This window comes from Neovison vison, chromosome 6 (assembly GCF_020171115.1).
Source record: "Neovison vison isolate M4711 chromosome 6, ASM_NN_V1, whole genome shotgun sequence".
In the NCBI taxonomy this organism is placed as follows: Eukaryota; Metazoa; Chordata; class Mammalia; order Carnivora; family Mustelidae; genus Neogale; species Neogale vison.
In genome coordinates this window covers 198,820,426-198,842,446 of record NC_058096.1, presented here as the reverse complement: position 1 = coordinate 198,842,446, position 22,021 = coordinate 198,820,426, and the positions used below count along the sequence as shown (strand labels likewise).

The 22,021-nt window shown below is 35.8% G+C and overlaps 1 protein-coding gene across 2 annotated transcripts in view; it reads left to right on the top strand.

The window, feature by feature from the left end:
• The window catches only part of APPL1 (adaptor protein, phosphotyrosine interacting with PH domain and leucine zipper 1), a 72,343-nt gene that overhangs the window by 18,892 nt on the left and 31,430 nt on the right, over nucleotides 1-22,021 (top strand). The window contains exons 9-22 of one of the 2 annotated variants that reach the window (XM_044253320.1): nucleotides 303-385; nucleotides 1,287-1,445; nucleotides 2,563-2,751; nucleotides 4,376-4,418; nucleotides 6,469-6,525; nucleotides 9,054-9,145; nucleotides 9,518-9,700; nucleotides 11,144-11,196; nucleotides 12,037-12,211; nucleotides 12,302-12,338; nucleotides 12,935-13,081; nucleotides 13,820-13,870; nucleotides 14,326-14,415; nucleotides 15,438-19,592. In XM_044253320.1, coding sequence (XP_044109255.1) covers nucleotides 303-385; nucleotides 1,287-1,445; nucleotides 2,563-2,751; nucleotides 4,376-4,418; nucleotides 6,469-6,525; nucleotides 9,054-9,145; nucleotides 9,518-9,700; nucleotides 11,144-11,196; nucleotides 12,037-12,211; nucleotides 12,302-12,338; nucleotides 12,935-13,081; nucleotides 13,820-13,870; nucleotides 14,326-14,415; nucleotides 15,438-15,584 — 1,506 coding nt within the window. In that variant the 3' untranslated portion in view covers nucleotides 15,585-19,592. Of the gene's footprint in view, nucleotides 1-302; nucleotides 386-1,286; nucleotides 1,446-2,562; nucleotides 2,752-4,375; nucleotides 4,419-6,468; nucleotides 6,526-9,053; nucleotides 9,146-9,517; nucleotides 9,701-11,143; nucleotides 11,197-12,036; nucleotides 12,212-12,301; nucleotides 12,339-12,934; nucleotides 13,082-13,819; nucleotides 13,871-14,325; nucleotides 14,416-15,437; nucleotides 19,593-22,021 lie in introns of those variants that run through there. The other variant, XM_044253321.1, reaches the window with a different exon arrangement.

Here is a 22,021-nt window from a genome sequence, read left to right as displayed (position 1 = left end):
TTATTCCTCAATATAACATATATCTTTGTATAAACGTAAGAGTTTATATAACTTATATATATTTTAACATTTTCTAATTTTATAATTGCTTACTTACAAAGATGTACAGTGAAATTGAAGTCTGGTTTCTTCAATGGTTCTAAGCCCAGTAGAAGTCATTGTAAACTAGTGCACAATTGGGAATACTCCTTTGTTCTTTACCTTACCATGTATCTTGGAGATTGTTTATATGATTCACTGTGTTTCTCGTATGTGTATGTTTCTGTTGTTCATCCTCCCACTCACACACCTTCTTGCCCCAGATAAGTTTCTTTAAGATGGGTTCTGAAAATCTCAATGAACAGCTGGAAGAATTCTTGACTAATATTGGAACAAGTGTACAGAAGTAAGTACTTTCTTCCTTAAAATTGAAAATGAAGTTATGAGAATAAGTTGACAACTAAATGCCATAATCTAAAAATATTTAGCATTGAATTTCCCGAGGGGCTGTTTTCCTTGCCATGAGACTGTGTTTCACATGGCTCATGGATACTTCTTGATTTTTCACCATCTTTTCCATAGAATCTGAGCTCTGAATTTCATAGCTCTGTCAGGTTTGATGATATTTTATCTAACCTGGGTTATGTCTGTGTATAACAGACACATAATAATAATTATCCGTAAGTTCATTCCCTTCACAATTACCTGAACTGTGGGGGACAGATGGGAGTTACTAAATAAATCTTGCTTTCTAAGCCATGAAAACTTAAAGAGGGCAAGCAGTTTTTTTTTTTTTTTTTTTAAGATTTTTTATTTTATTTGATAGAGAGAGTGAGAGAACAGAAGCAGGGCGGACAGTGGGGAGAGAGAGGGAGAAGTGGATTCCCTGATGAGCAGGGAGCCCGATGCCGGGCTCGATCCCAGGACCCTGGGATTATGACCTGAGCCAAAGGCAGATGCCTAACCATCTGAGCCACCCAGGCGCCCTGAAAGCAAGCAGTTCTAAGCAGGTTCAAAATTCTCATCAGTGATTTGGTCAGTCTGGGATATGCAGGACACTTTGAAAATTATTCCAAAGTTGGGTATTCAGTGTGGCTTCATCCAGTTTTTAATTTGGTATTATTTCCATAATAACTACTTTCAAATAAAATGTAAAGCTATTTCATCATGCGTTCATATTATTTTAACCACCTGTGCCATTGTTGCTTTTTTTAAGAAAAGATATGCAAAGCAAATATATAGATAAACATGATTGGTAAGGAGTTCTTTGTTGTGGTTGGTAGTAAATAGTATGTTTTCTCTGTTAGCGTTCGTAGGGAAATGGACAATGATGTTGAGACCATGCAGCAGACAATAGAAGATTTGGAAGTAGCCAGTGACCCCTTATATGTGCCTGACCCAGATCCCATGAAATTTCCTGTTAATCGAAACTTAACCCGGAAGGCTGGATACCTTAATGCTAGGAAGTAAGAAAACTATAGTTATTTTTGTATGTTGTATATCATATAAGGTAGTATCAAGTGAATATAATGTATGGTTGATATCGTCTGCTAAATTATTTTCTTTTACTGAAGGTTGAATCTTTTTAGTTAGCGGTATTCATGTTTTTTGTCAACTTTTTGAGAGGTGGAATACATGAATAATTTTCAGAAGTATAATTCTGTTTAGATATTTATTGAATAATACAGAATTATTTTTAAAGTGAGATGAATTTGAGTTTAAATAAATCTAGCATTTCATGAATGCTATTAAATATCATTTTTATGAGGTGCCTGGGTGGCTCAGTCGTTAGGCATCTGCCATTTGCTTGGGTCATGATCCCAGAGTCCTGGGATCGAGCCCCACATGGGGCTCTGTGCTCAGTGGGAAGTCTGCTTCTCCCTCTCCCACTCCTGTTCCCCCTGCTTGTGTTCTCTCTCGCTGTGTCTCTCTGTCAAATAAATAAAATCTTTTTTAAAAAATCATTTTTATTATAAAAAATCATTTTTATTATACTTTAAAATGTAATTATACCATCAGGTCAACTTCTGAAAGTTTAGAAAAATAAATATTTTTTGAAGATTTTATTTATTTATTTGACAGAGAGAGAGGGAACACAAGCAGGGGGCGTGGGAGAGGGAGAAGCAGACTCCCTGCTAAGCAGAGAGCCTGGCGTGGGGCTCCATCCCAGGACCCTGAGATCATGATCTGAACTGAAGGCAGAGCTCAACGACTGAGCCATGCAGGTGCCCCAACTTCTAAAAGTTTTATCTAAAGGTAGGATAAAGCAAGTTCACCTTAGAAGTAAAATGAATTCTTTTCGTTTGAATTTCTTCTCTTGAAAGTTGAACTGTAATTTATGGAGCATCATTGTAACAGTTGCAGTTTGATACCTTCCAGCTTTTTTTTTTTTTTTTTTTTTTAAATACACACAAAAGTGGCTCAGCGTACGTGAATTTATTTTAGAGATTGAAAAACATTTTCTAAGTACCTTTGTGCCTTTTTGCAAGCTGGTTCTTTGTGATGTGCTTTATTGTTTGTCTGGCTTAAGATGAGATTTCGGGTGTGTTCTTATTAAAGAGTGAATGTACTTTCTTCATTTAGTAAAACAGGCTTGGTGTCATCTACCTGGGACAGACAGTTTTACTTCACGCAGGGTGGAAACTTAATGAGTCAGGCGCGTGGGGATGTGGCCGGTGGCCTGGCCATGGACATTGACAACTGCTCAGTAATGGCTGTGGACTGTGAAGACAGGCGGTACTGTTTTCAGATCACTTCCTTTGATGGAAAAAAGTTAGTATTTTTTCCTGGTGTTAATACAGTCTGTCGTATTTTAAATTACTGAAATGCATAATAATTCCTTCTCATTTAGACATCTTATAGCCACTCTAGGCTTATTATGTATTAAGATAATTTTCTTTTTTAATTATGTAGAAATGAGATGAATTTTCCTTTCTGACTTGGTTAAATGAAGTCTTAGTATTTTGAGGTTGTTAAAACAAGGGCAAATGGTAAAAACCTGTGGTTTCATGTTAGGATACTGTTCACTGAAAATTTTGCTCCATTTGGGGGAAGGCAACACAGTTAGCGGAAAGAACCCTAACCCTGGGGTCAGAAAGTTCAAATTCATGATCTGCTACTTACTGTGTGGTCTTAGATAAGTTACATAACCTCTGTTTTTTTACATGTGAAATGGGGGTGTGTGAGTCATAATCCCTACTTTGTAAATTATTATACAGAAGTCTAACATATGTATTGTGCCTGACATGTAGTAAGTGCAAACACTCATTTTTAAATGTTAAATGTTTCTGGTTAAATTAATGATTTAGTCCATTAATGTGTATATGCAATTTTTAAGACTTCTGTTACCTTTGTATTAATTGAGAATCCAGAGAGTAGCCTTTACAACAAATTTTTGGAAAATAGAGAAAAATATAAAAAAGGACTATTGAATATTGAAAAGAATAATCTCACTAACTAGAAGCAACAATTAACTTTTTGGTCTGTTGCCTTATGCCATTTTAAAAAAATATTTGAGGAAATACTGTATATATACTTTGGATCTATAGCTACTTATTAAAAACATTTCACAATGACTACGTTGTAATCCATCTAAGGATATATACCATAATCTAAATTTTTTCCTAATGATAGATGTTTAAGTTATCTGCAGTTTTTTCCTGCTTAAAATACTGTTTTTGATCTTTCTTACTGTTCTGAAGCAGCATGTTAAGATGTTATGGTTCACTGTCTTTTATCAGTTGTTTAATTTCATATTCCTTCTTTAAATATGTAATAAATGTCAGTGACTGTGTCATTTATCATGCTGGATGTTGGGAGTCCCTGTGTTTACCCAATTGTTAATATGTTAGTACAGGAATTTACATTTTTCTCAGTTTTATTGCTAATAATGCTTAACATGATTTCCCATTTCACATTCCTGGTGTGATTCAAAATTAGTAATTTTTCTCTTAACTCTTAAAATAACATCTATAGAAAAGCTAAGTATCCTGAAGTTAGTGATACATTAAAATTTTTTATTTGACTATATTTTTGGAGAAATAATGAGTACAATTAGTGTTTTCTGTTAGGATCACTGATTTACATTTGAAATATATATGATAAACATCAGAAAGTTGAAATGCATTGTCTTATTTGCAGTGTACCTTTGTTATAGGCTGTCTTCTGAAAACCAGCACCTGTTTCTTTTTTGGTATATCTTGGCATGGATAGCCAGCCAAAGCAAGAGTTGTAAAAATCTGAGTACAGCCCCAGGTGGTCTCCTTTTTGATTGGTTGTGTGTTTTGGGTTTTTTGTTTTGATACCAGTTGGTTTTACATGCACTTTTAAAGATAAAAAATTTTCTCAGATCTTTTTTTAAATTGAGGGTCAAACTTCTTTCTTTTTTATTTTTCAGATCTTCAATTTTGCAAGCAGAAAGTAAAAAAGACCATGAGGAGGTAAAATTTTTTCTAAAGTTATTTTCTTCAGCAACAATTTAAGATATTTCAGTAACTAAATATTAAGATAGAAATGTAGAAAATCCTAGTTAATTAAAATTTTTTTTTCATAAAAATCTGTTGTCCTCGGGGTGCCTGGGTGGCTCAGTGGGTTAAGCCGCTGCCTTCGGCTCAGGTCATGATCCCAGGGTCCTGGGATCGAGCCTCACATCGGGCTCTCTGCTCAGCAGGGAGCCTGCTTCCCCCCTCTCTCTCTGTCTGCCTCTCTGCCTGCTTGTGATCTCTCTGTCAAATAAATAAAAAATCTTAAAAAAAAAAAAAACTGTTGTCCTCAAGAAACATCAAGTTTCAGAGACTTTTATAGGTAGACCTATTAAAGGAGACCTTAGAGATCATTGGTGTCTTGTCTTTTTAAAGGCTCAACTTCAGAAATGACCTTGTGACTGTTGCTATCTGGCAAGCTGTTAGTATCATGAGGTGACAGTTTAATTTATTCGCTTCTCTCATCAACTTTCTGAGACAGTATTTGCTGCATTAAGAACATAGTGGCAGCTGATATAGCATGGCAGGAAGCAAGTAAAGCTTAAAACCTTGGAGAAATGAAAGACAGAAAAACAAAAATTTGGGAGTGTCTGTTCTTCCTCACGAGTCTTTTATTTTTGGCTCCATTTTTACTTCTAGTACACCAAATATGGAAGGTAAGTTACCACCAAGAACTGACGCTTCAAAACCTTTGTCCTGAGAAATATTCTTCAATGAAAATATACTGTAGTTGATTTTGAGCCACTTTATCTGGTATTATAACTGTGTTGGTAAAAGAAAGGTTAGAAATTATATAGAGATCTATTTTTATTTGCCTCTTGTGCAAAGGAGTAGGTTTTAAAACTTGCTTTTGGTTTGTGAGGAACACAGACAAATGTCCGCTTTCTGTCAGGTTTACCAGATTATTAGTTTAATGAAGCTCATTGTGGACTGGAGTCCTTGAGTGTGAAACAGAAAATGTGGAAGAGAGCATTTTCTATGTTAGTTATAAATCTGAAAGAAGAGAAGTATGTAAAGTGCATTCACTAGGAATATATTTAGCTCTTAACTTTTTTTATTGGTGTTAATCATGATATCTGAGTTCGGACTATCTTATTTGGTAGGGAGTAAGAGGGGATGATATAAAAGACAAATATAGACTATTAAATTGTAACTTAACATTATTGGTTTATTTTTATTTGCTTGTATAAAGTTAATTTGGCCCCCCCACCTTTTTTTTTTTTTTTTTTAAGATTTTATTTATTGGGGGCCTAGGTGGCTCAGTTGGTTAAGCGACTGCCTTTGGTTCGGGTCATGATCCTGGAGTCCCGGGATCGAGTCCCACATTGGGCTCCCTGCTCAGCAGGGAGTCTGCTTTTTTTTTTTTTTTTTAAATTTTATTTATTTATTTGACAGAGAGAGAGATCACAAGCAGGCAGAGAGGCAGGCAAAGAGAGAGGAGGAAGCAGTCTCGCCGCTGAGCAGAGAGCTTGAGGTTTTATTTATTTATTTGACAGACAAAGATCACAAGTAGGCAGAGAGAGAGGGGGAAGCAGGCTCCCTGCTGAGCAGAGAGCCCGACACAGGGCTTGATCCCAGGACCCTGGGATCATGACCTGAGCCAAACGCAGAGGCTCTAACCCATTGAGCCACCCAGGCGCCCCAGGGAGTCTGCTTCTGTCCCTGACCTCTCTCCTCTCATTCCCTCTTCCTCTCCCTCTCAAATAAATAAAATTTAAAAAAAAAAAAAAGGATTTCGTTTATTAGACAGCACTAGTGGAGGGGAGGGGCAGAGGGAGAAGGAGACGTGGACTCCCCACTGAGCAGGGAGCCTGACTTGTGACTTGATCCCAGGACCCTGAGATCATGACCTGAGCTGAAGGCAGATGTTTAACCGAATGAGCCACCCATGTGCCCCAATTATATGCTAGTTCTAATGGAACTTTTGTTAAGAGAAATATTGAAGATTCTTTTAGAAGAACTATAGAAAAAAACATTAATCATATTTTTCTATTTTTTTCTCTTGCAGTGGATCTGTACTATAAATAACATATCCAAGCAAATATATTTAAGTGAAAACCCAGAGGTAATATTTTTATTTTATGGTATCCAGACCTGGCAAAAATGAATGATTATTATTTATTTTATAATCCTCAAGTTCTGAAGTCTTTTAATTTGCCATTGAATGAGTAGCTTTAATGTATCCCTGTAAGAGCATTTGGTCTTCCTAGAAAGATAAAGTATTTCAGAAGTAACTGAAATCGGTCAGCTGACAAATTTTTACTGGGCATCAGTCCTGTGTTTGGCTTTGGGTTGAGCACCATGGAGAAGAATACAAAAGAAAAGGAAGCCATGGCTTTGCCCTGCAGGAGCCTGTGTGTATGGAAATATAAAACTAAAACTTTAAGTAACACTGTGTATAAAACTATGTGGTTGAAAGTGTATGGTAATGACTAAAAGCTTAAGATTTGAGAATGTTAAGATCAGTGTGGACTTTAGCTTTAGAGGAAACTGTGGAGATGGTAGGATCCCAAGCTGGCTAAGATTTGTCCATGTTTTGAGAATAAAACATGAGTAAAATATATTCTCCTATGAGAATAATACATTCTCCTATGAGAAGAAAAACAAAAGCGTAAAGGCAGAAATGATGTGTTTATGAAACCTGTAGTATAATTGGAGTTGAAGGTTCTTATTAAGAAAAATAGCTGAAATGTGCATACAAATCACATGGGGATCTTGTTAAAATGCAGAGAATGTCTAAGATGAGGTGGCCTGAACTCCAGGTTTTTGCCAGTTACACTTTGAGTGGCAAGTCTGTCCAACCAGATGAACTTAGCTGTGTAGGAGAATCCAAACACATAGAAGAACCCAGGGGTGTGGAAAACTCTGGAAGGAATCAAGTGCATCCATGCTACAGCGTGGTTGGGAAAAGACTTGGTTTGGGGCAGGAGCTAAGTAACCTCTGCCAGTCTCAGTGGGCCCATCTGGGCAATAAACCTGGCTGCCTGCCAGGGCTGTGCAGGGCTGATGATTTCAGATGAGGCAGAGCAGGACTGATTTTTGTAGGAAGCCGCCATCCTTCTAAGTCTTAAAACTGTTGTTGGTATAATTGGTTGATTAGACAGGAGCATCTGGAAACATCTAGGAGACCATTATCCTAGTTCAGGCACAAACTGAGGGTCTGAAGAGGTGTGGTAATCAAAAGAGAGAAGAAATAATGCATTGTAGAAAGAGGTAAAAAGAAATCAGCTGGACACTTAGTAACTGACCAATGTAAAGGATGAAAGAGAAGAATTAAAGATGATTTTCAGGTTTTGAGCTCAAGTGAACAGAAGAGCAATTTGTTTATTTATTTATTTATTATTATTATTATTTTTTTTTAATTTGACAGAGATCACAAGTAGGCAGAGAGGCAGGCAGAGAGAGAGAGAGAGAGAGAGAGGGGGAAGCAGGCTCCCTGCTGAGCAGAGCCTGATGTGGGGCTCAATCCCAGAGCCCTGGGATCATGACCCGAGCCAAAGGCAGAGGCTGTAACCCACTGAGCCACCCAGGTGCCCCAGAAGAGCAATTTAAAAGAGTTCTGTATTTATCATTAATGGCTTTGAGGTACCAGCGAAGACACCTAGAATTTAGATGCCTAGGAAAAGTTTTGAACCAAAGAAACTATTTTATGACCTCCAAAATATTAGTAACTTCTATTAGTTTTACAATCTTATGAGTGTAATCTAAGAAAATCAGTGCCAATTGCTAATTGTAAGGAAGCCTTTTGCCTGCACTAATTTGATCTCTTGCCAGGTTAGCTTTTCCTTTCTGTTACATTACTTGGAAGCACCAAAAAATTAACCTGTTAATATCTAGGGAACACATGGTGAATACAGTGTTTGGATTTGAATAATTCAGGGTTATCTTACTTTTCCCACAGACTATCAGAACTCTAAATTTTAAGTAGTATTTTCCAGATGATTCAGAATTACTTTATCTGTACTTAATGAGACAAATTCTGATCAATTTGTGGCATTGTTTTGATATTTTTGCTAACTATAAGACAAAGAAATGCAAAAGTGTTAGGATTTTTTTTTCTAATGTAAATATTATTTTACAAAGTAGCCAGTGTTTGAATTAAAACAGTAAGTTTAAAAATATCTCTTATAGAAAGTTTTCTATCAGATTTTGGCCTGAAAACATCCATGATAACTTCATCAATAAATACATAGATTTCTCTGAGCATAAATATATTCTGGAAGATCATGAAAATGTCAGCAGTATAGTCATAAAATATTTTAATATTTTGATATTTTGTGGCTGTTCCTACTCCTTCTGAATTTCATTATTTAACAAATGTATTGAGTACCCATATAGTAGGTGCTGTATTAGGTGCTAACAATACAAACCTAATCCAAAAAATCTGGTAGTTAAATATTTAAAGATCTGTGTCTGTAAGAGGAAGCTTAAGTTACAATGTTATGAAGTTAATTATGTATCTTAAGACAATGTGGAACTACTTTAGTAACTCCAATTTGCATTTTAAATGTAACTCAAGAACATTCTGACAACTGTATTCAAACTTTTGGTTTCCTTGCTTTACCAATTCTAGTCCTTTTTAAAACAAAATAGGAAATTGCAGCACGAGTAAATCAGTCCGCTTTGGAAGCTGTCACTCCTTCCCCATCTTTCCAGCAGAGGCACGAGAGTCTGCGGCCGGCAGCGTGAGTTAACAGACTTTGGGTTATTGGAAACCATATGGGCTTTCGAAAGTGTTAGCAAACACTTTGATTTTAGCAGTTCTACTTACATTAGTATAAAATAGTTTCCCCAAAATATAGAAAGTGTGTATTTTCAGGTTGGTAAATTTACCAGCTAGAGTGCTAAATAAATAATTCCAGATGGCCCTAGTGCTTTATCTATAGATTGAGATCATTTATGTTTTTGAATTTAGTCATTGGAAAGAAAAGTCTGTTACTGAAATTTCTTCTCCTCTCTTTACCTTATAAAATTATATTTTCTTTTCTGATAGTTTGTATTCAGTTTCAAAAAGAGAAAACTTAATGCAGTATCTTCTGGTTTTCTTCTGTCTTTAGACAATCTCGGCCACCGACAGCTCGAACCAGCAGCTCGGGATCCTTAGGATCTGAGTCCACAAATCTGGCTGCCCTTTCTCTAGATTCTCTCGTTGCTCCAGATACCCCAATACAGTTTGACATCATTTCTCCCGTGTGCGAAGATCAGCCTGGCCAAGCAAAAGCCTTTGGTCAGGGAGGCAGGTGGGCGATGGCGTCAGAGGGATATTGTTCTGTGGTCTGTTAAGCTTATGATTCCATTTTTGCAGCTGAGAGTCCTCTCTCACACATACGTATCAATTATGTTGTACTTCCTATACTTAATTTTGATAGTCGGGAGAGAATCATGCAGGTTTTTATTTTCTGCCTCAGCTAAATAGTGGAGATAATTTAGTTCTAAAAATATTTAATTTTGAATTCTGGTATTTGCTCTTAAAATTACAGAAGAAAGTTGACAGTCCTATCTTTAGGTCATGACACTATTTTAGAAATTCAGAGTAGTACATGTGCTCTAGGTTTGTAAGAAGAATATCATCTTGGGTCAGAATAAGAAATCTCCCCAGGAGGACTAAAACATTATCATGCTGTGAATTATTAATAAAACATCTTCTCATTGTATAATGAGAAATGTGAAAGCTGTTAGAATTTTTCTTTGGCTCTGGGATGAAGGAAATGTCACAGCAAATCATTTATTTAAGTAGGTTGGACGCCTAACAAATTGATACTAATTTGGATATACATGGCTGTGACCAAGAAAAAAATAATTTGTATTTGATCACAGAAATATATTTAGCATTTTATATAAAAGTTCAGACATCAATTATAGAGATCAATTTCATGTCGTCTTTTTTTTTTTTTTTAAAGATTTTATTTATTTATTTGACAGATCATAGGTGGGCAGAGAGGCAGGCAGAGACAGAGAGAGGGGGAAGCAGGCTCCCCGCTGAGCAGAGAGCCCGATGCGGGGCTGGATCCCCAGGACCCTGAGATCATGACCTGAGCCAGAGGCAGAGGCTTAACCCACTGAGCCACCCAGGCGCCCCTACAGAACCTATTTTGAATTGTTTTTTTCCTTCATTGTGTGTGTGCCAAGAGCCACTCACACTGAGGAGGGAGGTAGCTTCTATCACTAATTAGCTTTTCTTCTTGCATTGTTATGTATGCCTTGAGAAATGCAGGTTTAAAACTAGACAGTGTTCAAATTAGCATAATTAACTTATAGTATGTCCTTTGAGGACCTAAAAAGAGGTTTTTGCAATCCTAGGAAATCTCTGGCGTATTGAAGCTAAATCAGCTGTTCTGTCCCTCTTTATTTAAATTCAAGGACTTTCACAACATGGTTTATAGGATATTGGGGTGTATGTGGGCGTATATGTATGTATGTCTACATGTCAGCTCATCTACCTCTTCTAGAATGCAGCAGCATTGAGTTCTGCCTAGTAAGTGTGAAGGCAGGAGCCTTTGTCAGAGTAAAGTGGTCATTGATAGTAGTTCCTTAACAGGATGGGACATTTTAGAGCTTTTTAAAAAATGTATGTACAAGTTTTTGTGACTCTTAGTTTATAACCCAGTTTCAGTGATTGAGATTTCTTCCGTATGGCTCATGGTAACTGACCATTGGTTCATAATTTTTGAAAAACTTTTCAGGCGCACAAATCCATTTGGAGAATCTGGAGGAGGTACAAAATCTGAAACTGAAGGTAAAACAGTTGTGCAGTATTCTTACATTTAAAAAATTCTCAGCAGCAAACTGTGTGAAGAATTTGTTGTATATATTTGTTCTGATACATGCTATTTTAATGGTAGCTTTACTTCACAGGTTTTTTTTCTTGTTGTTTTTTTTTAGGACTTTATTTATTTACTTGTCAGAGAGAGAGAGAGAGAGAGAGAGACAACGCGAGTGAGCACAGGCAGACAGAGCAGCAGGCAGAGGCAGAGGCAGAGGGAGAAGCAGGCTTCCCGCCAAGCTAGGAGCCCAATGTGGGACTCGATCCCAGGACACTGGGATCATGACCTGAGCCGAAGGCAGCTGCTTAACCAACTGAGCCACCCAGGCGTCCCACTTCACAGTTTTCTTTTTGCTCATAGTACTCAAAGCAGCAAAACTTAATCAGGCTTAAAGATTTCATTAAAATTATAAAATATCATACTTTGGACCTCAGAATCAAATTCTCAATGCAGAAGATATCCTTTAAGCTTTTCCTAGCAACTGGTGTTTTCTTCTGGTACTGGACCATTAACTTTTTTTTTCTTTTCTCAGTATTTATTTTTGTTAAATTTCAGATTTAAAAGCTTTAAGAATAGTATGAGGAATTTTTATTTTACTCACAACCATCAATTGTTGAAACCTGACCTTTTGCTATTTGAATTAGAGACCTTAATTTTCCTATAACTTGAACACTGTAGTTAGGAGTAATTTTTAAATACTTCTACAAGGTTGAATTTTTCACTAGAAAATTTAAAAGGTGACAATGTATTTTATTCTTAAGGAAAGGAAATGTGGGATTTAAAGATATGTAATGTACCTTGTTCTTTTGTAGATTCTATTCTTCATCAGTTATTTATTGTCCGATTCCTTGGTTCTATGGAGGTGAAATCAGATGACAATCCAGATGTTGTTTATGAAACAATGCGGCAAATCTTAGCTGCCCGGGCCATCCATAACATCTTTCGTATGACAGAATCACATTTATTAGTCACTTGTGATTGTTTAAAGTAAGTAATGACCTCTCCCTTAAAAAACTGTTGGAAAAAATGTTTAATTTCAGCCTAATTAAAATTTGTTTTCCAAATTTTTAATTATAGGTTAATTGATCCACAGACACAAGTTACAAGGCTCACAGTGAGTTCTACATTTTTAAAGCTTTATTGGAAATCTCTTTGTGCATATACACATCTATATCATTATAGTAATTCTGACCGTATGTATTGAATAGTGGTATTAATTGATTGGCCAAGTTATAATTAAGCCAATGGCCATCTCCCCCCCACCCCAAATTTATAATTCCATATACTTAAAGAATCAGTGCAGTCTGGTATGATATGTAGTTTTTTAGTGTAGGATATGTGCTACCTAGTTAAGGGATAAACACTAACAGGAATTAAAAGGTGGACATGATTGAGTTTATAATTACCTGTGTTGAAATAGCTGGAAGTACATGCTCTTAATCATTTAATAATATGGACCATTTTTGTTATTGAATATGATTTTGTAATATGTGTAAATGACTAATAAATTTGATATTCAACAATGTCTTGTTCTACCTGGTAATCCAAACCAAATAGGACATTTTTGTTCTTGGATTGCCATTCTGTTAAGAAAATTGGCTTTAATGTTCTGTTTATAATATTTTTATAACTTAGTATTTGAATTTGTCATACAGAAGAGTGCTTGTGTTTGAAAAATCTCATGTTTGCTTCTGATATTTTCTGTGGCAGTTTCCATTACCCAGTGTAGTTTTGTATGCTACGCACCAGGAAAATAAGAGGCTTTTTGGATTTGTTCTTCGGACATCAGGTGGGAGAAGTGAAAGTAATCTGTCATCAGTCTGCTATATATTTGAATCGAACAACGAGGGGGAAAAGGTACCTGATTTTTCAAATTGTGTTTCTGTTATGAAATATCTATCATAGTCGAAGTTCTTAGTAAGATTTGTGGAAGAAAACAAATTTGGCTTAATCCAACAAAGTTGTTTGACCAAAGCCCATTGGCTCTAAAGATAGCTGGTAGGTAGCTTGGGCCTTCTGACTATATGCATTGGTAGCTGATGCTCTGGGAATGCAATATATTAACTTACTCTGGGAATGTATTATATTTCCATAATCAGCCTTTTTCAGCTGTTTTCAGTTTAGAGCAGTATCAGCATCTCCTTGCTTCATTCTTTGCAGACCTTACCATTTGAAGGTGAGGTATGTGACAGAGGTGAGACCCAGCACCAGCAACTCAGAGACTCTGAAGAAAACTCACAGATGCTTCATGTGGGGATTGGAACTTTTTTTTTTTTTGAGAGAGAGAGAGCAGGAGTGCAGGGGAGAGACAAAGGGAGAGGGTGAGAATCTCAAGCATACTCTGCGCTGATCGAAGAGTCCAACATGGGGCTCAATCTCACGACCTGAGATCATGACCTGAGCTGAAATCAAGAGTCGGGCACTTAACCAAATGAGCCAGATGCCCTGGGGCTAGAACATTCTTAAAGCAGCTTTTGTTTGAAGCAGTATATTATAATGAGTTATAAATCTAGTTACCTCAGCTATTTGGATACTGGGAAATTATTACTTCAATGTGAGAACTGCCTGAGCTTTTCCTACTTTTTCCCCTTTCAGATTTGTGATTCTGTTGGTCTGGCAAAACAGATAGCTTTGCATGCAGAACTGGTAAGAATCCGAAATTATCCAAGAATGTTCTATTTTTTAAGATTTATTTATGTAGAGTGCAGAGGCAGAGAGAGGGTCAGAGGGACAGGCAGAGAGATGTATCTCACGCAGAGTCCTATGCAGGGCTCGAACTCACCTCCCTAAGATCATGACCAGAACTGAAATCAGCAGTTGGATGCTTAACCAACTGAGCCACCCAAGTGCCCCTCTAAGAATATTACCTAACATAATAGAAGGTCTTTCATATTAGCAAGGAAATAAAAAATGATTTTGCTGTGCAAGGTTATCAGTAGATACTGTTGCTGACACAGCATTTGGAATTAGGATAAGATAGAATGTAAGTTTTTAGTGTGCTTCCATATAAGTATAAAAATTATGAAAAGGTTACAAAGGCAATATTGAAAAGTCTAAAATAAAATTATTTAATTCATTAGTTGTATTCATCTATGTTTCAGGATCGTCGGGCATCAGAAAAACAAAAAGAAATAGAGAGGGTAAAAGAGAAGCAACAGAAAGAACTCAGTAAACAAAAACAAATTGAAAAGGTATGTAGTCCTAGTATCTAGATCTTCTCTGGTGTAATGTTTATGAAATTTCCTTAATTGAGAACTGTGATTTTCAGATTTGAAATTCCAAGTGAAAGTCTGTTTCTGCTTCCTCAGCCACTTTATAACCAGATGGTTCATAGCACAGCAGAAAAGGAAGACATCTGTCTTCTGAGAGGATGTTTATAGTTCCTGACATGTAGTTGACTTGCCATTTAGCAAACATACCAGAGCTTTTATATTTCCATATTCCAGTGAAGGTTGTTTCTAAAAAGCGGGTCTTTTGAGAGGCTGTGTGTGTGTGTGTGTGTAGACTTAACTGCCATTGCTGACATCTTTATTGGTCTCCAGGAATTTATATATATTTATATAAATACTTAATGCTACCAGGAGTGTCAAATCATTGTCCATCCAATAGGATAATTTTAAGTTAGGCAAGTTTCAGAGTAAAATCTGGAGAATGCATTAGATGGTGATGCATGAGATGGTAAGACCCAGTTATGGGCTGTGGCATTGGCAGTAGCCCTGGAAAAGAGACATTCGTGGGATACTTAATGAGTACACATCAGCAGGATTTGGGAATGAATTGGACTTAGGACAAAGGAGAAGGATGTGATGATGACACTGAAGTTGAAGCTTCCTTGCTAGGTTAGGCTGACGGGAGGGCAAAAACTGATTTAGCAAAGTAAGTAGGACAGGGGGAGGGTGGGGATGTGGAGTCATCCATTACGGGCCTTTTATGTGGTAGATTGTGAGAGAGAACAATGGTTTGAATATTGTTTTTAGCCATAAAAACGGAGAAGAGGGCAGTGTTGGCCTTTATAGGATTTCTAAAATGGTGCCAAAACCCACTTTGGTGTCATACTGGTTGTGTATAGTCTTTGTTTTCAGTAAGTTGCCAGAATTGCGCGTAAGTGTTTGACAGAAGGATCGGAGTGGCTCTCAAGTATGTATTTTAAATGCACAGTTTTGCATTTGATTGCAAACAATAAACTTAGTTTCTTTTCTGTCTTTTCTACTAGGACTTAGAAGAACAAAGTCGGTTGATAGCTGCTTCCAGTAGACCAAACCAAGCCAGTAGTGAGGGGCAGTTTGTTGTCCTTAGCAGTAGCCAGTCAGAAGAGAGTGATTTGGGAGAAGAAGGAAAGAAAAGAGAGTCAGAAGCATGAACTTACCCTTGGTTTTTGGTTGGTATTTCCCCCCTTGGAATTTATTGAGTTTCTGTGGTGAAATGGCACAAGGTAACAACTATGTTGAAATATCAAGGAGACTATATTATTTGTTTTAACTTCATTTTTTAAAATAAGATTGACCTTGGTCACTTAGGTTTGCATTGATTTTTCTTTTCCTTAAAAATATACTATGCAGTAACATCAAATTCCATGCGTCAAGGAGAAACCTGTTCCTCTCCTTGAAGTAGATTGCTGAGGAATTACACTTGCTCAAGCCTTTTTTCCTTCAAATTGTGAACTTCTTGTCTTGCATTGTAATTGGCTCTGACCATAAGAAACCTTTCATTCTTCAGCTTCAGGTATTCATGGATGTGCTCCCTCTTCTCATTAGGAACATTTTTGCTGGCAGTGAGGAAGCTTTTGACTGAATCAGTTCAAAACCCTTTATACAGAGCATTCTACAAGTTTGCAGATATTTTAATTATTAAATGTGCAATAGAACTTTTATATAAAATAATTAGAAAAAAGATTTTAGACTTAAGGTTTCAAATTGTGGCAGGTGGTACTGTGATTTCAGGGCACTTTCTTGGATTGCTCACATTTCTGATGTATTATAGCTGATGCCAGTGGGAAAGAAGCTTAAGTGTCTTCAGTTCAAGATTGATACAGCCCGTGGCATTTAATTGTCACCTTCTTAGTTCTCAGGTTGGGACTTGAATTATTGCTGCAGAGCAGTAATGGTTAAAATAAGATTTTGGAATTTATTAAAAGGGATTTTTTTTTTGTTCAAGTACATTTTAGATTAGGACTTAACATGTAAAGATACTGTTACAGGATAACACGTCGTATTTTCTGCATTGTGTGAAATAATTTTTATTGAAAATCAAGTGACATTTCAAAAGAAATTCTATAACAGTTGTTTCCTGCTTAAAGTAAAAATGCCCAGAGTTTAGTTTAGAAAATGTAATCTTTTAAATTTCAGACTGATATGCACAGTATTTTCATAATTCCATGTTTTGATAAAATACTGATCACCACTTTATATCCACAAAGGCAAATAACTAATATATGAGAATAGAATAATTTGCACTAATTATTGTAAATACTTGTACTCTCAAATGAGTAAAAGGTCTAATTCCATGAAAGATTGAAAGGAAATTGAATGTTTGGTTTAAGAGTGACCAAGGAAGGATCATTTCCCTACTGCCATGACAAAACTTGATTTTTTTTAACATTGCTGATAGAATTGTGTTTCACATGTAAAACTATATAGAAGCAAATATACTGAATAACATACATAGTCATACATCTAAAATTTTCAGAGATTAGCCACTTTAAGACTAATTATACAAGGGAAAGCCCTTTGTTCTTTGATACAGTCTTTTCTTAGGTCTGAATTAGAGACAGTGTCTATTTTAGCTCTCACAATACAGTGTGGCTGTTTGACACTGTACATACAGTTTTCTGTGGAAGGGGAAAATTAGGATAATGATATTCTTTGTATCCATGTGCCAAACAGGAATAATGATTATTTGATACTTGTTATTTTGAAGCCTTATGTTACCAATGCATACAGTAACAAAGTAGAAATTTATGGAATACTTTTTGAAGAAAGTTGATTTTGTGCTTTCTAGAGGGAATGCTTTCACAAGAGCTGGTGTGTCATTCCTTTGGTAGAAGTTGAAATTTCTGTGGTCGCTTGATTAGTCATGGTATGTCCTGCTTTTAAAAACTTTTTGAGAATTAATAAGCTCTCTGTTTCATAAAGTCTTTTGTTTATGCTATGAAGTTGTCACCTCACTTAGTTCAGATGAAACTTGTCATCCTGTAATGAAGGCGGACAGCTTTAGGTGGCAGTTTTCCTAGGCCGGTGCTGTGCCTGGGAGCCATGTGCTGCCCGTTGTTAGTAAGAGGGGTCAGAATGAAGGCTAGAGTTAAAGACGCTGGCAGACTTAGGGATGCTGGATGGACAGACCTGTAGTTCCTTTTAAGTCCTGTTTGATAAGAATTTCTACAATAACACACCCATTTCCACAGATCAGACCAAAGAACATTCCAACACCAAATAGAAGTTGTGTGTGGAATTAACAATTTTAGATATTTCAACTTTTGGTCCATTGCTATAGAACTATACAAACTATTCCATACTGCAGATATTTAAGCATCAACTTAAAAAAACTCACCTTTTTGTTTGAAGAAGGCTGCCCATGGGTTTCTGCATAATGTTAAAGCTGATCTTGGTTTGTTACCCTTTGATATCTCTTGTGGCTCTTGGATGCTTTGGTGGTAATTGAATTAGAATTTGGGATCGCCTTCTCAGATTCAAACTTACACTTGATGGTTTTAGAAATTAACAAAATTGATTCTTTAAAAGAAAAGAAAGTCTACCTAATTCAACTCTGCATTCTGCTACCTATAGGAAAACTACTTTTGGAACAATGGTAATGAATAGAGAGGAAATAAATTACTGCTACTCCCTTTAAAATTTTTAAAACTTCCCAACAAGGGACTGAACAGAGTCCCCAAAGCCAGTCTAGTTTTTGTCATTTCTACAATGATTAGTTTAATTTCCAAAGAATTCTCAGGCTCTAGGCATGATAAAATTGTTACTGTAATGCTTGGTTAAAGGGTAGTAGGGTATGCATAACATTCTACATAGCATACAGTCTTGTGTGGTAAAGGCATCTGAGTTAAATTGAGTTATGTGTAGTAACTACAAAGATTTGAATCTTATAAATGCTGACAGACCCTAAGAGCCCGTGTATTGCAAAACCTTCTGCTACCTGAATTAATAAAATGAAAATATTAACATTGGTTTTGGCAACAACCTCCTAGCATTCAAATTGTACTTTAAATATTCATACACACTGATTGTAGCAAGCAAGTCTTTCATTTTATTTTAAGCAACTTTGGCTTACTCTTCTTCCATGAATTTTGTTCTTCTGCATTAATAACACAAAGATTTGAAACTGGAACTATACTACACTTTTTAACTAGTCTCTTGTGGCTATACTCATGTAATTCAGCTAATATGAGAACTGGGATTAAGTTATAACTAATGTGCAAAACTGCTTTGTATATTTGGTGATTTTGTAATGTTAAGTGAATTGGTTCTTATCTCACTGATACTATTAATCATGCATATATACAATTAAAAATCATGCTACATTTCCCTTTAGAATTGGAGAACTCAACTTTATGTAATGGTGGTATACATGTGGGGTGGAGAGCTTATTTTTTTCATTTTGTCAAAGTAGGTATTCTCTGACAAGGCTTGAGGATATATGCTTTTAGGAGATTTTTAATGTATAATAAAGTCCATGATTTTTGTATAGTCTTTTTTGTATGAAGTATTTGATATATACTTTTAATTTTATTTCTCCAATTCCAAATGCTTGTGAAACAAATGGACTTTTTCTTGATATGTTATGACACTTAATAATTACACATCTAGCCCCACTGCAATTCCATAACAGCTAAAAACTGGGAAATAATACAAATTCATCACTAGTGACTTTTTTTTTTCTTTTAGAAAAATCAACTTCTTGATAATTACCCTAGACATGTTACAGACAATATATACTTGCTATGGTTGGCCCTATTTAAAGAAATACATATAATTTAAAGGGGCAGGTTATTGTGTACACGAGCTTAAGTGGGCTTGGCCTATAATTTTAATACTAATACATATTTGTCCCATGTGCTCTTTATATTTTCCTATAACACCAAGTTCTTTTCATCTACTGGGAGTTTCTGTTCTAATTTGTTTTTATAAAATATATACACTTTTAGAAGGTCCATATAGTTTGAATGAAACTATAGAATTATGTAATTTATCTAAGTGCATGTATATCCTAAATATTTTGTATATTGACATATCTATAATCCACTACTCACTTATAAACGGACACCACAATTTGGTTAGAAAAATAAAAATTATTCATGCCAGCAAATTTTGCAAGTTTTTAATGTGAAAATTGTATTAAAAGTAATTTTAAGTCTGTGCTTACTGAATTAGTCTGTATAGCTATGAATCCCCACATCAGAAAGAAATCCTGTAACTTCAGTTTCCTTAAGATGTACTATATTATGCTAAAAATGTATACTAACACTAAACATATAAACAACAAGGCTATGGTGACTGGGGCTATGGTGAAAATGGACCTACATCATCCTATCTACCACTGTATTCTTACTGCTGTGCCATCTAATTGTTACACTGGTGTGGCTGAATAGATGAATCCTCAGTTTCCTTCCACATATAGAAACCTGTACTTCCCTGTGGCATAGAACATACAGAAATAAAAATTTAACCAACATTCTGCAACTGGTATCATGGTTCTAAGAGGAAAGTTTATAACAACATAGGCCTGCATCAAGAAGCAAGAAAAATCTCAAAAAAACCAAGCTTACATCTCAAGAAGTAGGTAAAGAACAATTAAAATCCCAAACCAGCAGAAGGAAGGAAATAATAAAGATTAGAGCAGAAATAAGTGATTTAGAATCCAAAAAATAGAACAGATCACAGTGAAACCAGGAGCTGGTTCATTGAAAAAAATCAACAAAATTGATAAACATCTAGCCAGACTCATTAAAAAAGATCCAAAATAAAGAGGAATAATACCACAGAAATATAATTGTAAGAGAATATTGTGAAAAATTAGACGCTGACAAATTGGATAACCTAGAAGAGATAAATTCTTAGAAGCATAATCTACCAAAACTGAAACAGGAAGAAATAGAAAATTTGAACAGACCAATTACAAGTAAAGAAAATAAATCAGCAATAAACTCCCAATAAACAAAAGTGCAGGACCAGATGGCTTCAGAGATAATTCTACCAAACCTTTACAGAATCGATACGTACTCTTTTCAAGAAAGTCCAAAAAATAGAAGAGATGGTAAAAACTTCCAAATTCATTCTATGAGGCCAGTATCCCCCCTGATACCAAGATCAGATAAAGACACCACCAAAAAAAAAAAAAAAAAAAAGTGAACTACAGGCCATTATTGCTGATGAACATAGATGCAGAAATCAATAAAACAGTAGCAAACAGAGTCCAACAATACATTTAAAAAATCATTCACCACAGTCTGAGATTTATTCCCAGGATGCAGGGATGGTTTGATATTCACAAATCTATCAAGATGATATGTCACATTAATAACAGGATAAAAACCATTTCATCTTAATAGATGCCGATGTTGACAAAGTACAGCTATTCATGATAAAAACCCTCAACAAAGTAGGTCTAGAGGGAACACACCTCAACATAACAAAGGCCATATACACAAAAATGCCATAGTGAGCATCATGCTCAATGGGGAAAAACCAAAAGCTGTCCCCCTAAGGTCAGGAACAAGACAAAGATGTCCTCTCTCCCCGCTTTTATTCGACACAGTATTGGAAGTCCTAGCCACAGTGGTTAAACAACAAAAAGAAAAGGCATCCAAATTGGTAAAGAAGTAGTAGAACTTTTCACTACATTGCAGATGACATGATACTGTATATAGAAATCTCTAAAGGCTCCACCAAAAAAGCTACTAGAACTGATAACTGAGCCAGTAAAGTTGCAGGATATAAAATCAATGTACAGAACTCTGTTGCAGTCCTAAACACTAATAATGAAGCAAGAGAAAGTGACATTAAAACAAAGATAGACAAATCAAGAAACAGACTCTAACTATAGAGACTAAACTGGTGGATACCAGAGGGGAGGTTGCTGGGGAGATGGGTTAAATGAGTGATGGGGTGAAAGAGGGGCACTTGTGATGAGTACCAGGTGATGTATGGAAGGGCTGAATCACTATATTGTACAGCTGGAACTAATATTACACTATGTTAACCCCTGGAATTTAAATAAAAACTTTAAAAAAACACTTCCACTTACATTTGCACCAAAAATAACAAAATATCTAGGAATGAACTTAACCAAAGAGGTGAAAGACCTGTACTCTGAAAACTATGAAACATTGATGAAAGAAATTGAAGATGATACAAACAAATGGAAAGACATCCATGCTCATGGACTGGAAAAACAAATATTGTTAAAATGTCTATATTCCCCCAAAGCAGTCTACAGATTTAATGCAATCCCTATCAAAATAGGGCATTTTTCATGGAACTAGAACAATCAATCCTAAAATTTGTATGGAACCACAAAAGACCCTAAATAGCCAAAGCAATCTTGAAAATGAAAAAAAATTGGAGGTATCACAATTTCAGGCTTCATGTTACATTACAAAGCTGTAGTAATCAAAATGGTATAGTACTGGCATAAAAATAGACACTTCGCTCAAGGGAACAGAATAGAAAACCCAGAAATAAACCCACAATTAAATGGTCAATTAATCTTCGGCAAAAGGGGCAAGAATATACAATGGGGAAGAGATAGTCTCTTTCTGCAAGTGGTGCTGAGAAAACTGAACCACTT